Source organism: Muscardinus avellanarius, assembly GCF_963383645.1.
Source record: "Muscardinus avellanarius genome assembly, chromosome: 21".
Lineage (NCBI taxonomy): Eukaryota > Metazoa > Chordata > Mammalia > Rodentia > Gliridae > Muscardinus > Muscardinus avellanarius.
Window position 1 is genome coordinate 25,901,786 of NC_137807.1, and position 17,387 is coordinate 25,919,172.

The window sequence follows — 17,387 nt, forward strand, 5'->3', positions numbered from 1 at the left end:
CGCCTCTGCCTCCACCTCCGCAGGTCGCACACGCCCCGTCCCGGGAGCCCTGCTGCAGAAGCACAGGTCCAGGCCCAGCACATGGGGAGACGCAGGGTTTGTCTGCTCGCTCATTCATCCACAGCGCTGCAGAGCATCCCCAGGCACACTCCACAGCGGTTCCTTCTCCTGGGGAGGAGGAAGCTGATCCCATCAGTCACTCCTAGGCCCCGTGGAAGGCCTGGGGGCCCCGAGGGAGCCTCTCTGAGCTGAGCTGACAGCTGAAGGTTGGCGGGGGTGCAGGTGGTATCCAGGGTGACAGCTCCCCAGGGTGGGAGACGAGCTGTGCCCTCAGGCGACAGCGGAAGGGGACCCCAGCAGGGGCCTTTGAAGCTGTACCATCCCCTGGGGCAGGTGGGGATGAGGAAAGAAACTGCGGGGTAGGGGCAGGCCGGCAGGGTGGCTCCGTCACTGCTGGAGGCTCCATCTTGGCCAGCAAAGGCTCTCCTGTCCTGGGCCTCTAGGACATTCCTGGGACGTGGAGCGGTGCCTATATCGCCACTGCTGAGTGGAGATGCCTGGCTAGCCATGCTCCCTCCAGGGTCTGAACTCAGGGCTCCTGTGCCGTGCCCGCTCCCCAGGGGTGAACGGAACCCAGAGGGGCTTGGCCCTGAGATCACCAGCACGGCCCCCGTGGAAGGCCCACAGGGAGCTGCAAGGGACTTGGCTGGTCTGATTTCAGCTTGTGAGCTGGAGAGGGGAAGAGGCCTGGCTTGCCGCCCGGGCTCCCCCAATCCCCCCCGCCAGCAGGCCTGACCTCGCTGGAAGTATCCCTCAGCCTGGTATGGATTTCCTGTCTTCACTGAGGCTCCTGTGCCAGCTGGGCGCGGGGCTGAGAGGCCAGGCTCCAGGATGTTGTTCTATGGTGGGGGCAGGGGCTGCATTGACCCCTCCTTCCGGAACCAGAGCTTCTCTTCCTGCCTGTCTCTCCCTGGCTCTTGCTGGCAGCTCCTGGCTAGACTTGGGCGCTCCGTCTGCCCTATAGCACCCGCAGCTGTCCAGCCCTGGCCCTACTTCCCACCTTGGGCCAGGACCCTGTGCCCATCTCCCAGGCCAGGAATCAGGTGCCCCCAGTACCACCCCAGGGCCTTTAAGCGAGAGCGAGAGGGATACAGTCTCGAAGCTTGACCTGTGCGCTCCACGCTCGAAGACCTCACCCAGGACACAGTGCGGTAGCAGCAACCTCAGAGAGGGACCTGGGCCGCTAGTCATCAACTGGTGGGCAGAGGTGCACAGGCCACTGAGTGGGCGGAGGAGGGGCAGGGGATGCCTGAGCATGGAAGAGGCAGACACTGGGCAGAGGGGGAGCCGGGACCAGAGGCCAATGCAGAGATAAAGGTGGGAATGTGAGCTTCAAAGAGCAGGAGCCCCGTCATGGCAGGCAAACATATATACAGTATATATATATATATATGTGCAGCAGGCTCAGACATGTGTGGACACAACACACGTGTGCATGGGCGGCATGCTACATACATACAGCGACATGTACGACCAGATCACAGACACATGTGCATACACATGCATACATGGGCTGCCCACTCATAAACACATGCGTGCTCGGCCTGGCATGGTGGCCCACACCTGTTATTCCAGTACATGGGAGGCTGAGGCAGGAGGGCCACAGGTTCAAAGCTAACCTCAGCAATGTAGCAAGGCCCTATTTCAAAATAAAAAATAAAATAGAGCTAGAAGTGTACCTGGGATATAAAATGCTTTTGGGTTCAATCCCCAGAATCAAAATAAATAAATAAATAAATAAATATAAAAAGGCCCACGTGTGCTCAGAACAAGCCGTGGGGCCTATAGCGAAGTCAGTCAGGGCACCAGGCAAGCTGAACTTGCTACCGCAGTGATAACCGTTTTTTGTCAGACGTGCTCAGCCCAGCTTCTCCAAAGCTAAACAGCAGCTGCCAGCCCCTGACCCTGTGGAGTGCTCCGAGGCCCGCATGCCATCTTCAGTGGTTTCTGGGAGCTGACAGGACACAGCAATCTCTGCGTGGGGTCCGTAAGTCTGAGCCCTGCAAGACCCACACCTCCTGGTGCAGCAGTGGGGGTGAGGGTGGAGAGGGACTTTGGGGCTGAATCCTCGTGCTCTTGGTGAAGACGGGCGTAAGAGAGAGCCCCCTGGGCCCTATGAGGGCCTCAGGGACCCCAGCTCAGCCTGGCTGTGATACAGCTCTCTCTGGAAGAGAAATCTGGTCCAATGTCCTGAGGCCGTGGGCCTCCATGGCTGTCTGGGGCCTGGTCCAGATCAGAGCTCTCTAGCAGGGTGGAGGAGCTCCTGGGGCTGCAGCTCCCAGTTGCGCAGAGAAGACTGTTCTGCTATTACAACAATTTACTTCGTGCTCCAAGAAGTTAATAGCTGTTTACAGTCAGCGTGTGGGGGCTGCCCCTGGCCTGGTGGACTCAGCCAAACCTAATTCCAGTGAGGAAGGTTGTCTGGAGTCAGGACAGGTGGACAGAGCAGTCCGCATCCACGTCCCCTCGGCCTCTCCCATGGGTGGTCACTGGATCTCTGACAGCAACCTGGGAGAGTGCAGCAGTCTGTGAAATAGAGTGGCGTAGCCAGGCATGGTGGTGCTCACCTGTGACCCCAGTCCTTGGGAGGTCAGGATGGGCGAGTCACAGGTTCAAAGACAGCATGCAATAACATAGTGAGACCCTGTCTCGAAATAAAAAATAATGATAATAACAAGGGCTGAAGGTGTAGCTCAGTGGTACAGTGCCCTGGGTCCAACACCTCTAAGCAGAATCCCTTACCCTCTGAACCGCTGGGAGACCAACCTGATGGTATAAAGGGACGTGACCCAGAACCACGTAAGAGTCAGTTTTCTATGCCACGTGTGGGGCGCACACTTGCAATCCCAGTACTTGGGAGGCAGAGATGGGAGTACTGCGGGTCTGAGGACAGCCTCAGCAACTTAGTAAGATCCTGTTTCAAAAAAAAAAAAAAAAAAAAAAAAGGGCTGGGGGTGTAACTTAGCGGCAGAAGGCCCTGGGTTTGATCTCCATACCTCTGAAAAGTTAGCGTGGCACCCACGAGGCTGGTGTGTGGTGTTGGCGAGGGGTTTGGGCTGAGGATTGCTGCAGGGGTGCCTAGGGTGCAAGGGGGACGCTGAGGGCACTGGGAGTACAGGTTCCAGGGAGAAGCAGTCAGCGCAGAGACGGGCAGCAGCGATATCAAGGGGGATGGTGCCCCAACACACATAAGTGTGCCCGCTCTCGACAAAAGCTTGCCCAGTCCGAGAAGTGACCGCCACGGAGCAGAGTATTCTGAGGCCTGAGCTGTGCACACTTGGGTTCCTTTGCTACCTGGCAGCCCTGAGCTGGTCCCTGGATGCCAACGGAGGGGCTTCCAGGGTTGGAGCCCATGCATTCAAAGGCCTTGAGGCTGTGGGCCAAGGACAGGGCACCCACCGCCTTGGGACAGCTCTGAGACGCAGAGCCTCCCGGTGGCCCATTGCCTGCTGTGTGAGCCCACAGGAGCAAGGGTGACTGGCAGGAGCAGCTGCTCCCCACACCCGCATCCTCAGGGGCTCAAGAAGTGCAGAGAGTCATGCCCAGGCTGGGGACAGAGCTGCGGTAGGGCCTGGCTCAGGGGCTTCCTGCCAGGGCAATTCTAGCCAGGATTGGGGGCATATCAAGGCCAGAGGAACCCCAGAGGGGCAGGGACACCAGCGAGAGGCTCTCTGTGGGAACCCCCAGGCCCAATTCTTGGTACCTTGGCTGAGAAGCCAGATACTCCCATCCAGGCCACCAAAGCACGTTGAAGTCCTGGCCTGACCTGTCAGAGACTCTGGGGGAGGAGGAATCCCTTGGAGGGGGACACTGAGCATGAATTTTGGGGTGGCAGAACCAGGGCCCAGCTTAGCCAGAGGCCTTCCCAGCAGGGAGAAGTAGGAGCCAGCAGAGGTGACTTTGTGTCCTCCTGTGTCCACAGGAGGCTCACGAGGGGCCCGAGAGGGGGTGGCATGTGTCCTGCAGCCTCGCGTGGACCAGCCAGCCTCCGACTCTCAGACACCTGAGGGATGTTTCTAGCATTTTTGGCTCTTGTATTATTATTATTATTATTATTATTATTATTGTTGTTGTTGTTGTTGTTGTTATATTATTTTTTTTTTTGGTATTGGAGATTGGGCATTTTACCTTTGAGTTACACCCACATCCCTTTTTCTTTCTATTTTTATTTTTTTATTTTATTTATCTTTTTCTTTACAGCCCCATGCCAAAATGGCATGGGGGGGGGGTGGCCCAGGCCAACTCACCACTCCCCTCTTTCTATTTTTTTAATTGAGAAACAGCATCTTGCAAGCTCTGTGTGGTGGCACATTCTTGTAATTCCTGCAGTTGGGAGGCTGAGACAGGAGGATTGCAGGTTTGCAGCCAGGCTCAGCAACTTAGCGAGGCCTTTTGCAACTTAGTAAGACCCTGTTTCAAAATAAAGAATAAAAAAATATGACAGGTGATATAGCTTGGAGGTAGAATGCCTCTGGGTTCAATCCCCAGTACTGCAAAGAAAGAAAGAAGAAAGAAAGAAAGAAAGAAAGAAAGAAAGAAAGAAAGAAAGAAAAGAAAAACAGGGTCTTGCTACATTGCAGTAGTCGACCTTCAACCCGTGACCCTCCTGTCTCAGCCTCCCAAGTCCTGGGTTTACAGGAGAGTGCCACAGGGCCCAGATGGCATGTATTTAGGACCACAGCTGGGTCGCTTCCCTGCCATGTCTCTGGATGCCTCCCAGAGGGACCTAGCTGTCTCGGGGTACTGCCATCCCATAGTTCTGCAGAGGTCCCAGTGCTGGGGCAGGGGCTTGGTCTTCAGCCTTTCTCACCGCACTGGGGTCAGTGGGGCCCTGGCCCCCCTCAGCTCGGGTTTGGACGCTCCTAAGCCAAGCCAGCCCCTCCCCAGGCCACAGCTCCATTGGGCCTGCCTTTCCTTCCTTCCTTCTTTCTTTCTTCCATCCTTCCTTCCTTCCTTCCTTCCTTTCTTCTTCCTTTCTTCTTTCTTTCTTTCTTTCTCCTTTCTTTCTTTCTTTCTTTCTTTCTTTCTTTCTTTCTTTCTTTTCTTTCCTTCTTTTTCTTTCTTCTTTTCTTTTTTCTTTCTTTTTTTCTTTTTTGCGGTACTGGAGATGGAACCCAGGGCCATTCTACCTCTGAGCAACAACCCCAGTCCTATTTTTTAATTTCTTATTTTGAAACAGGGTCTCACTGAGTTGCAGAGGGCCTCACTAAGTAGCTGAGGCTGTCCTCGAACCACGATCCTCCTATCTCAGCCTCCCGAATGCTGGGATTACAAGTGCACACTGCCACGCCCAGCTGGATTTGGGTTTTTTGGTACTGGGATTGGACGCAGGGGCTTTCTACTTCCAAGCTGCATCCCCAGACCCTTTTATTGTTTTTGAAGCTGGGACTTGCTGACTTTCTGAGGCTAGCCTTGAACTTTTGATCCTCCTGTCTTGGCCTCCCAAATACTGGGATCACAGGCGTGAGCCACCCTGGCACCCGGCTCCTGGAGCTATTTTGGCTACAGGGGCTTCTCCCCTCCTGCCAGCTCCAGTGAGCATATTGTGCTGATGTCAACAGAACGGCGTGGCACCAGGGCGCCTGCTAGCCCTCTGCCAGAAAGCCCAATTGGGAGGGAAGCATGGGGGCAGGCCAGGCTCAGCCTCCGCCGGGAGAGCACCTGGGACAGAGGAGCCAGCCTTCACCCTAGCCCAGCAGGAGCACACGCATTACTGTGGGGGTGATGCCGTGTGGCCGGGGAGGTGGCCCCAGTGTGACGTCTAGGGAGAGGGCACTGCCCCCGGGGTGCGGTGTGTTCTTGGGACAATTGTGGCCACCAGGTGAGGTACAGGGCAACACCCTGCCTGGTCCAGTGGTGCGCCGTCTTGTTTAGGGGTTTTCTGCTCCTGGGGACCACATACCTCCTTGGCAGACACTCCAGTCCTTGAGGTCTGCGCTCTTCTACCAGGGCCCGTGGAGAGTGCATGGGAATGGCCTGGGTCTCCATGGCCCCTTTTCCTTCCCCTCCCAGCACCCAGGTCCCAGTGCCAGCCTCACCTCGGAGTGTGCCCTCCTTTGGTGCCTGCAGGGAGCCGCTTGAAGACCTGGGCCGGGCCCTGCCCAAGCTGGACCCGACAGCCAGCTGTCCACTGAGCAGGACTTCTCCAGGCACAGCTGACGTGTGCACCGAGGACCCCTTGGTCAGGAGACACGTGGCGCCCAGGGGAGGAGGCACCACAGGGCTTCCTCGTCCCAGGCTTTCTACCCAGCCGAGTGGAAGGAGGGGTGGCCCTCCTTCCGTGGATCCTCAGGGACCCAGCGGCTGTCCGAGTGCTCAGGCTGGTTCTCCATAGCCGAGTGCATTTTCAGCCTCTGTCTGAAGCCAGGGAACCCTCAAGTTGGTTCTCTGCAGGCTGCGGGTGGTATCTGGTGCCGTATCCCTGGGTGTGGGTGCTCGAGCTCCTGGACGGTGGCCTGTCCACACTCTTTTTCTCTAAGTCTCATTCCCTTCCCTGCACCCACTGGGGACAGCGGGGCCCAGCCCTAGGGACAGCAGGAGACAGACAGCCTGGCAGGGTGGCTGCAGGGTCTCCAGGACGTCACGAGGGGGATGGGATGGGGCTGGTGGAGGCTGATGCTCAGCTGGGCTGATTCTGGTTGGTCCTGTGCTCCAGGATGGTGGCTGCTATGCTACTCCAGTGGCCAGTGATTCCTACGTCTCCTCTGCAGATCAAGGTCAGCAGCCTTCTTCTCCTTCTCCTTCTTTGGACTGAACCCAGGCAGGGCATTCTAGCTCTGAGATACACCCCCAGCCCTTTTTACTTTGAAACAGGATCTCACTAAGTTCCCCAGGCTGACCTCCAGCCTGAGATCATCCTGTCTCGGCCTCCCAAGTGCACCAGTTAGGCATCACCATACCTGGCTGGTAATATTTTTTCTTTAGGTTCACAGCTAGGCTGAGCTCATGCCTGGCACTCCCTGGTCATATCTGGAAGATGGGGCCACACGACTAGACTGGGATGAGGTTGCCCCAGGCATGCTGAGGGGGTAAAGTCTATACCTACCACCTAACCTCAGAGTGTGCAGGGCTCTTTGGCTTAGAAAAGGCCAGTGTGGGACACAGCGCCTTTCCTCCTGAGGACGCATGCGGGGCGCCATGTGCACAGCCTCAGTACTCAGGGCGCCAGAGTGGGTCGTGGGTTTGGGGTGACATTAGGGTGGAGACTGTCCCCTGTCCCCTGGAAGAGGTTATGTGCTTACAAGACAAGACGTTCAGGGTGGCTGGGAGGCTGAGATGGGATCCCAAGGATCATTAGTTCATGGCCAGCCTCGGTAACTTAGCAAGGCTCTCTGCAACTTAGTGACACCCTGTTTAAAATAAATAAAAAACAGGGCTGGGCATGTAGCTCAGAGGAAGAATGCCCCTGGGTTCATCTGCAGCAACACACACACACACACACACACACACACACACACACACTAAAAATAAATGAATAGGGCTGTGCATATAGCTTGGTGTTAGAATGCCCTTGAGTTCAATCCCTAGTACTAAAAAAAAAAAAAGTTCTAAGGTGAAATAATTGGATCATGAAGGTTGTGCTCTCGCCAGTGGGTAGATCCATGGATGGGTTAATGGGGTCAGTGGGGTGATGCAGGCCAGCTGGCAGCCATTGGGTGTGGTCTTAGGGACTGTGTGTGTGTCCGCAGCCCCTTCTCTTCTGCTCCGAGCCTCCACCTCGTGGGAGCGGCATCCCTCACACCACCATTTGTGCCTCAGAGCCTGCCCAGGGCTGAACCTTGAAGGCGTGGGCCTCACCAAGCCTTGGCCCTTCAGGTTGTTCTTGTTGGGTACTTTGGTCTCAGCCACAGGTATCCTCTCACCCAACTTCATAGGCGCGGAGGTCCCTGTCTCACACCCAGATGGCAGGCAGAGCTGCCATCCGAATCTCCCTCCTGGACCCCGGAACAGACAGGCCCAGAGGTGGAGCCAGGAGGGAGCCCGGAGTCAGTACCACAGCTCGCTGGACAGCCAGCGGCAGGATCATGGCCGCCCAGTGGGGGCACCAGTCGGCTGGATGCCGCTTCCTGACCAGTTGTCCCTCTGCAGGGTCGGAGGGGGCCTTGGGTGGAGCTGGGGAAGGGCCGTGTCCTGGATGGATGGCGAAGACTGGGGTCCAGAGGTGGGAAGGCCACGTCCCCCACTAGACAAGGGCTTGCTGAGAGCAAAGGCCAGGAGCAGAGTGGTGGGCAGACAGATGGACGGGCATGTAGGGACAGACAGGGAGGCCACTAGCTCATGCACCCTAGAGAGGGGAAGCAGAGGGGCCTGGCAGGCCTGCAGGGTGGGAGCAGGACCCCAGGGTGGAGGGGGGGGGCAATGGGAGAGGGCGCTGGGGCCAGGTCTGGCTAAGCAGCCGGCTTGGGGGAGGGTGTCTCGGGCTGAGCCCCTGGCTTTGCTGCAGAGACCCGGGCCATGCTGAGCCCCTGCAGACGCAGTGACCGTGTCCTGGAAGCAGCCCCCGCCCCGGTTCCCCTGGAGGCTGCAGGCCGCACCTTGCTTCCATCTCTTGCTCTGCTCCATCATTTTTCAAAAATAATTGTTTGGCGGCTGCACCAGGCTATGGCTCCCCGCCAGGTTACCCTGTGCCCAGGTCACCAGCCTGGCGTCCCCAGACGCTCCTGGGCAGGCCTTGCTAGGTGCCAGGTGTATTGAGGTGTTTTCCCTGCAAGGTCTTCATCATCCTCTAATTGTTCACATTTATTTCCCTCCTTTCTTGGTGAGCGGCCCTGCAAGTCTTGGCGGCCTCATTAATGCGGCTTCAGCGTTCCTGGGTAGGGAGAGGGCTACCCCACCCCGCCGGCCCGGCTGCCTCTTCTCTGCCCGCCCGAGATGGATGTTCCTTTATTGCCCATAAATCTCCACACAGCCCTTTGTGAAGACAAATCGGAGGCCTCCTGTTCCCCTGTGTTTGTCGGGCCGGTCGGTGGTGGGTTTAATTAGCCCTCGACAGCGGTGGGAGCGGCTCTGGAGAGGCTCAGGCGCCAGCCAGCACTGCCGCGCCGTGTCTGCAGGAGGGCCGTGCGCTGTCCCTTTGTCTGGGGGACCGAGGCCGGGCCATGTGAGCCGCTTCTGCTTCACACATCCATCTGTGTGAACTCCATAGGCCAGACCACGCCAGTCACATGGCCTCTGCCTCGCCACGCCCTGCGCCTGGCACCAGCCCAGCCTGTGCCCGCCCGGCTGGCCCCAAGGGTGACACTGGCATCGCCTGCAGCCCGCCGGCCCAGGGTTTATGGGTTCTACCTGATACATGGTAATTACTTTTTAAATTTAGTACTGGGATTGAACCCAGGGGCATTCTACCTCCAAGATACATACCCAGCCCTTTTTATTTTCTGATCTGAAACAGGATCCTGCTAAGTTGCTGACGTTGGCCCTGAACCTACAATTCTCTTGTCTCAGCTTCCCAAGTACTGGGATTACAGGCCTGCACCATTATCCCAAGTACTGGGATGACAGGCCTGCACCATTATCCCAAGTACTGGGATTACAGGCCTGCACCATTATACCTGGCTACACAACAGGCCTGCCTGCCTGCCTGCCTGCCTGCCTTCTTTCCTTCCTTTTTTTTTTTTTTTTTTTTTTTTTTTTTTTTTTTGTGATACTGGGGATTGAACCCAGGGGTATTTATTTATTTAGTGTTACTGGGGATTGGACCTAGGGTTATTCTACCTCTGAGCTACACCTCAGCCCTATCTTTTATAATTTATTTTGAAACAGGGAGAGTCTTACTAAGTCATGGAGAACCTCTACTAAGTAGCTGAGGCTGGCCATGAACCTGCCATCCTCTTGTCTCAGCCACCCAAGTATGGGGATTACAAGCATGTGCTACCACGCCCGGCTATTTTTTTATTTTGAAACAGAGTCTCAATAAATCGCTCAGGAGGACCCCGAATCTGCCATCCACCATCTCAGCCTCCCAAGTGCTGTGATTAGGGGTGTGTACCATCACGCCTGGTCACACAGTGGGGACGTAGGAATGCGTGGTGAAATGGTTGGATGCCTGGCTGAACAGGCTCTGCCCCTCTCCCACCCCGGGCAGAAGCATGAAGGTCCCTCCGTCATGTCCACCCACAGCACTGGCCAAGAGGGCAGGAGCCCTGGTGCTGGCTGACCACTGACACTACGGTCTCCTGCCTTGGTCGGCAGCCCCTCCCACACAGTCTGCAGTCAGAACACAGGAAGCGTGTGTACAATACTTGGATACACAGCTCTCAGGCTCAGGGTGCCCAACAGCCAGCTCTGAACAGCCCCACGGGGATGAGGTGTGTTAGGGTGGTCAGGCCTGGCTCACCTGGCTCCATTATCAATACGTGGCCTTTGGGGACTCCCTTGGTCTACCTGGGGCCAGTGTGCGCTTGGCAATGGCCGTGAAGCTGGCCAGCAGAGGGCCGGTGCCCAAAAGAAGTCTAGTTTAAGATGAGGCCTCCTGCCGTGGCTGGAAATGGAACGCAGACTTGCGGTGGTCTCGTGCTTGGCCTGAAGTGTGTCTTCCCTCCCAGTGAAGACCCAGGCTGCCCAGCCAGGAGGAGAGGTTGGCACCCAGGTTCCGTTACATCCCGGTACCACACAGCCCTCAGGGGCAGGGTCTGGATTCACAGCCGGGCACCTGATCCAGCGTGGCCCAGGGCATGGTGGTGTGTCCCGAGAGGCCTCGAGTGTGCGCGTCCGCCTGTGCCGGGAGCCCCATGACGGAGGCACAGGTCCCTGCTGCAAGGAGGGACGCTCCCTCTGCCGCTGTGACCAGCCCTGGACCTCAGCTCATCTGACAAAGGAACTCTTGTTTCCCTCCAAACACATTTCTGGCATGTTTTTGGTCTCACTGGACATTTGTCGACCATCAGCTGCCGAACATTCTGCTGCTTCTATTATTTCAGAACTAATTTAAGGATTAAAATATAATTCTCCCAATTACTGTGCAAAGCCCGGGCAAAGAGATAAACGGGTGGGTGCTCTTGTCTGCGGCCAACCGCACAGCCCTGGGCAGCTGCAGGCACCCAGAGGGCCAGTGTGGGGTCTCCCTGCCCTTCCAGGGCACAGGGTGGGGCTGGGCGCCCGAGAGTGACCTTCAGGGGCAGCCCAGTGCTGGGACTCGCCCTTGACTCGTGCGCCCGGGCGGTGCAGGCACCGTCTCCAGACGTCAACTTCACTGACGGTGCTCTGCAGGCCGGCTCTGCCAGGGTGCAGGGATGAGCCTGTGAACTGTGAAAGATTCTGTCCGCAGGGAGCCCTGTGGCTGGCCTGGCATTCTTGGATGGAGGCCAGGAGCGTCCATGCTAGACGAGCAGCAGGCATCCGGGGGGGGGGGGGGAGTTCGACACACTCAGCATCACTCCACATGGCTTTAATTAGCTTCCTGCACAGGCCTCGGGGTCCAGAGGATGAGGTTGGACACCGGCCGGCGGCCCACCCATCCATCCATCCAGTACCTGACTTCAGGGAAGGGGCTGGCCGGGAGGGGACGAGGAGGGCTTGGATGGGCAAGAGTTGATGCCCCACACCCTCTGGCCCAGCACCCCACCTCCCGGCCCCGCGTCGTCACCGGCCGGTGATCTCATCTCTTCCTCAGCTGTAAATATCACCCAACACTCACGACTCCCAAATGTGTCCTCCAGCCGGGCCCCTCTCTTGAGCTCAGCCTGCACAGCCCACAGACGCCCCCGCCCAGATGTCTCCTGGGCCCCGACCAGGCGGCCGCTCCTTCTGGCTCCCCCACCCCGGGGACGGGCGCCCCATGCCTTGCTGCTCAGGGCAGACGCTGGGAGCCCCGCCTGCCGCCTCCACTCCATTCTGTGGAGTCCAACTCAAAACACAGCCCCTACCTTCTGGATCCTCCCACCCCCTCCTCAGGCCTGGCCAGGAGGTGGCTGTGTCCCCCAGGCCCTACCAGCAGGTATATGCAGCCACTAGAGGGACCTTCTCAGGAAAGCAGACCTCAGGACAAAGTCCCGAAGGCCTGCACCATGCACCCCAAGTCCCCTGGGCACCCTGCTTCACTCTTAGCAGCTTACTTCTCCTGGCAGGCCTGCAAGCCCAAGGTCCTTACTCCCTGGCATGGGTGCAGAGCCCGGGGGTCAGGCCAGCATCTCTGACAGCAGAAGAAGGGTTAGGGTCCATGTGGGCAAGGCCCTGGCCAGCTGGGGCTATTGGCTTGGTCACAGCTCTCCGCCAGCCCTGCAGCCTCTGAAACCCCACAGTGGGTGGGCTGCCAGCCTGCCTGAAGGCCAGCTGTCAGTGGCAGGCCCAGAAAGCAGCTTGAGGCCACACAGGTCAATGGGAACTGGGCTCAACATAGCTAGTGAGGTCCCCGTGCTAGGAGGCGTGCACGCAGAGGCGGGACCTGATCTCTTTTTGAAAGCCACCAAAGGTGCCAACATCTGCCCAGGTGGCTAGATCAGATGGGTTTCTTTGCAAATGGGAGGTTTCCTGGCCCAACTCACACGTGAGGGCCCAGCCTCAGCTCAGAGCCCTGCACCTGCCCTGGACCTAAAAATCAGCAGTCGTCTAGTCCAAGGCAGGGGCTGCTTGGGAGAAAAGTGGACAAGGAAACGCCTGCCTGGACTCTCTCTGTCCACCATGAGAGGGCAGGAGATCCCAGGCGCGCCAGGGTGGGGCTCAAGACATAGGGCGGACACTCCAACATCTCAGCCTCGGGCATCCACAGAGCTGTCTCTCAGGGGCCTCCTATAGAGAGCAATGGGGTCTCCTGGGGCAGGGAGGGCTGTGGTGGAGCCTTGGGCAGTGGGCCATCTGTGTATGGCCCGCTTGAGCTGCCCCGGGGCAAGCAAAGTTGCCAGGTTCGGGTGCACCAGTATCCACTGTGCGGGTGGGGGTGTGGGCCGCCACACGGGGGTGGGCAGTACCAGCGGACACCGGCATGAGGGTCTCCTGGACCCTGCTGAGAAAGAGGAAGGGCCACCCAAGACCACAGCGTCCTGAAAATGCCCCAGGCCCCTCACCTTGGGCTGCGGCCCCGGCACGGAGGAGCTGCAGGGGAAGCTGGGGCTGTGGTTGCTGCGCACAATTCCCCCACCCTCTCCTCCTCGCCTCCACGGCCATCTGGCGCCACCAGCAACGCTCCCCCACTCCTTCTCAAAGCCGCTGTGTTCCCCTCTCCGTCCCAGCCGCCTGCGGGAGAGGGGCTTCCTTATGAGGCTGAGTGTGGTGGCCACGCAGCCCCTTCTCTTCCCTGTTGCCCTCCCTGGCCAGGCCTTTGGGAAACGTGAATGTGCCTATTTTTGTTTGGCTGTGGGTGCCGTTTTGAAGCACATGTGTGTGTGCACGTGTGTGCACGTGTGGCCTGCCCTGTTGAGTGTGTCCTGTGCACACGTGTGTCACGGGCATGCAGATCTCCGGGAACCTGCTTCCAGGCCAGGGTGTGGTGTAACAGCACAGGCACGTGCTGTGGCCTTGGCGGTGGGACGAGGCTGTGGCCCTGCCGACTGTCCCCTTGCTGCCCACCCCAGCAGCGGGAGCACAGTCTTCCTCTCCCAGCCTGTGCTGGGGGCCACCCCAAGCCCGGCCTGTAGGTCCCCAAAGCAGCCTGTCCAGACCTGTGGGCCTGGCACATTGTCAGCCCAGCTTTCAGGGGAGCCTGTTGTGCTTGGGCAAGTTCAGGGGCACACCGAGTCGTACAGGTGTCTGAGCTGTCTCAGTCCAGTCAGCGCCACCTACATAGCTGGGCAACTCTGCTTCCTCTTGGGGGCCCTGGTGGAGGTGCTGGACCTAGGCCCACCGCCTCTTACCACCCGGTGAGGCTTATACCCACCCAAGAAGCCTCCATTTAAGAAAAGAGCTCTTTATTCCACGTCGTCCGATATTTTTACACAAGTAAAATAAAATGCATATCTCTATATACCGCGATCCGGGCGGGAGGAGGCGTTCTGGAACAAACGCTGCCCCAAACCCTGTAAACATGATGGGGTGGAGATGGGGGTGGGCTGTGGGGAGGCTTCCGTCGGGGAGGGCCTGGCCTGCCCCGTGGGGCCGGTCCCTGGCGCTGGCTGGCGGCATGGCGGGAGCCCCTATGTACACACACCGGCTGCTGAGCGGCTCTGGGGTCTGGCAGCTGGTCAACAGGGCCCGAGCACTGTCCACAGCACCAGAGCAAGGGCCAGGGGCACGAGGCTGCAAGCCAGGGCTGGCAGGGCACCCGAGCCCTCCGCGTCACCAGCCCCGCTGCCCCCGCTGCCTGGCTGGCCCAGACGGCACTGGCTGCGGGTGCGGTTCTTGCGGGAACAGCCCGGCCTCCGGCGTGGGCCAGTCGTGGGGATCCCTGGAGGCTCAGAGCCCTCGGGGCGCAACACAGTCAGCGGGGGCTCTGCAGAGCTAGGCAGGGTCCCAAAGGGGGAGTCGTTGATGTGACGTGGGCCCGAGCCATTGCCGGGCGGGCCGTCACCAGGCGGCACGCGCCCCTTGAGTGCGTTGCCAGCCGAGGCTGGTCTCCCCGGCTCGAGCACAGAGGCCTTGTCCGCAGCGTCCGGCTGGCAGCACTTGGGCAGCCCCAGCATCTCCTCGTCGGGGGCCCCGCCCATCCGGATGGGATGGAAGGGCCCAGCAGCCACGGCACAGCCCTCCAGGTCATTGACAGCCAGGCGCTTGAGGTCGCGGCCGGCCAGGTGCAGGGGCAGGCTGCAGGGCACCTCAGAGGAGGAGCCCCGGAACTTCTGCAGCCAGGCCCAGAGCGGGCGTGCCTGGCAGTCGCACACCCAGGGGTTGTCGTTGAGTCGCAAGTACTGCAGGGCGCGCAGAGGTGCCAGGGCCTCGGCAGGCAGCATCGAGAGGTTGTTGGCAAACAGGTAGAGTGTCATGAGGCGGCCCAGGTCGCGGAAGGCGTGGGGGTGCACACGGGCCACACGGTTCTGGTGCAAGAGGAGGCGGTCGAGGCTGTGCAGGCCGCGGAAAGCACGCTCGGGCACGCTGGGGATGCGGTTGCCGTGCAGAAAGAGGTGTGTGAGGTTGCCCAGGTCACGGAAGGCGTCGCCGGGCAGTGCCTGCAGCCTGTTGTCTTGCAGGTAGAGGTACTGCAGGGCGGCCAGGCCACGGAACAGGCCGGGGCCCAGTTCCTGCAGGCCGCAGCGGTCCAGGTGCAGCGTGTGCAGGCGGCTCAGGCCTTGGAAGGTGGCTGGGTCCACGGCATGGAGCTGTGCGTTGTCGCTGAGGTCCAACTGCTCGAGGAGGGCCAGGCCGGCGAAGGCCATGGCGTCGATGCGGGCCAGGGCGTTGGAGTGCAGCCACAGGATGGTGAGATTGCGGCAGGCATGGAAGCTGGCGGCTGGCAGGTGGGAGATGCGGTTGCCGTGCAGGAAGATGCGCTGGCTGGTGGCTGGGATGCCAGCGGGCACGGCCTGCAGGCCCTGCTGGGGGCAGCTGGTGGTCACCTTGGGCTCATTGTAGCACACACAGGCGCCAGGGCACGGCGCTGCCACCTGCCAGGCCTGCAGCCACAGCACCCATGCCAGCAGCCCGCTCCCTGTGGGCAGAGGAAAGGGTGGTTAGCAGGGAGAGGTCTGTGCTGGAGCCAGGCCGGCTCGCTCCACTCTGGGAAGCCAAGTCTAGAGTCCTATGCCACCCCTCCTGAACTCACACAAGGCAGCTGACATGCCTGCTCCCCTGTGCCCACCAAGGTTGGCCTGCTGGTCACCCGTGGGAACACCATTCAAGGCCTCAGGCTAGCTGCTCTTATCTGCAGATATCTTCTGGGGACTCCAGAAACCAGAGTCCCCAAGGCCCTGGCCTTGGAAGGGGGTGCTGCTATGCGCAATCGGCAGTCCTGGGGACCAGACAGGCCGAGCCCACAGACTGTCGGGAGTGGGGCTCAGGCAGAGGAGCACCCTTCCTTTCTGCAGCAGCCCCTCCTCCTGGGAGCAGACCTCTGTGCTCTGCTAGGGGCCCTGCAGCTCTTGATAACTCCTAGCAACTGGGATTCTGGGGAGCCCCTCAAGCCATAGTGGGGAGCACACAATGAGGAGACTGGCCCCAGGGCTCCCCGCCTGCCTGCCAGGGTTCTGGGGTGATTCCCCCACTAGTGTCTCTGCTATCAGCGGAACAATAGCCTGGGTGTGGGGAGGGGAGCGCAGCCTGCCCCGCACCCAGGCAGGCTGTTCCACCTCCATACACCCTCCCTTTTGAGCACTTCCTGGCTTGGCCAGCACACCTCCCAGCTTCCCCACTGGCCTCATTTTTCCACTTGACCCCCCCACAGGGGAGGAGTTCACTCCCCCAGCCAGTCTCGCAGAGCCCAGCTGCCCTCAGCCCTCCTTAATGGGCACCGCCCAGTGTGCCAGCCCCATGCCTCACCCCTTCCCCCCTGGCTGACCTACTACGCCAGCAGCAGAAGCGCTCTGGGGCTGGGTGCAGCATCCAGACCTGGCCTGGCCAGGGCCCCCAGTACTATGTGCCATCAGAGCCCCTCCTAGAATGCTGAAGGCTCTTTCCGCCTTCAGGAGAGTCTATTAAAATGTGAATCCCCTTGGGAGGGTTATGGCTTATCAGCTAACACTTGAGTTATCAGCTAACACCTTAGTTGACAGCTAACACCTGCATTGACAGCTAACACCTTCCTTGGCAGCTGGCTAAGGGCAGGATTCTGCAGACAGGAGGCCAGGCAAAGTACTGGGGTTGGAGCAGAGGGGGAGGAGGGAGAGGACCACAGACCAGCTTCCCACCTCCCACTGTGACCCTCAGCCTTCTCTCATCCTGCGCCAGACCCCCTGCCAAAGGGCTCAAGTGCTCTAAACCAGAGAGAGCCCCAGGAAGCCAGAACATGAAACCAGCACCAGGCATGTCCCTAGGTCCCAGGAACCCCTCCCCCCAGCCCAGTTCTGCCTTGCAGGGCTTGAGGCCATTTGTTGGCTGCCAGAGAGATGGCGCTCCAGGACAGGGGTCCAGCAGGGCAAGCCCAGACCAGGAGCCCCCAAGCCCTGGGCTCCCCTCTCAGGGCTGGAGGTGCAAGAGAGGTGCTGTGTCCTGACGCTCTATTTGAACTGCTGACATCCCCACTTTCTTCTGACGCGTCCTCCCTGGGCCCTGTGGGCTCCTCAGAGTTAAACCTGCTGTCACAGGAGGTCACGTGCTGCGGAAGCGGCGCCTCCGAGCCAGGGGCTTGGAAGACCACCAGCCTGGCACCGTGGCCGTCCTCGGTGCCCAGCCTCACCAGCCACACATGGCACAGACCTGCACACCGCTCCCATGCTGCCCAGCCCACTTGGTACCACACACACCCCATCACCGTGGAGCCAGGCCACGCTGCGTCCCGCCCTGCGGCCCCTGCGCCCAATTGTGGT

The 17,387-nt window shown here is 59.5% G+C and overlaps 1 protein-coding gene across 1 annotated transcript; it reads right to left on the minus strand.

Annotated features, from left to right (window-relative positions):
* Nucleotides 1-14,174: 14,174 nt before the first annotated feature.
* On the minus strand, nt 14,175-15,578 carry RTN4R (reticulon 4 receptor; the record flags this gene model as incomplete). The annotated part of the gene is made up of 1 exon (XM_080717929.1): nt 14,175-15,578. A coding segment is annotated over one exon (1,404 nt), but the record flags the coding sequence as incomplete, so codon positions are not given.
* Between the last annotated feature and the right edge of the window lie 1,809 nt (nt 15,579-17,387).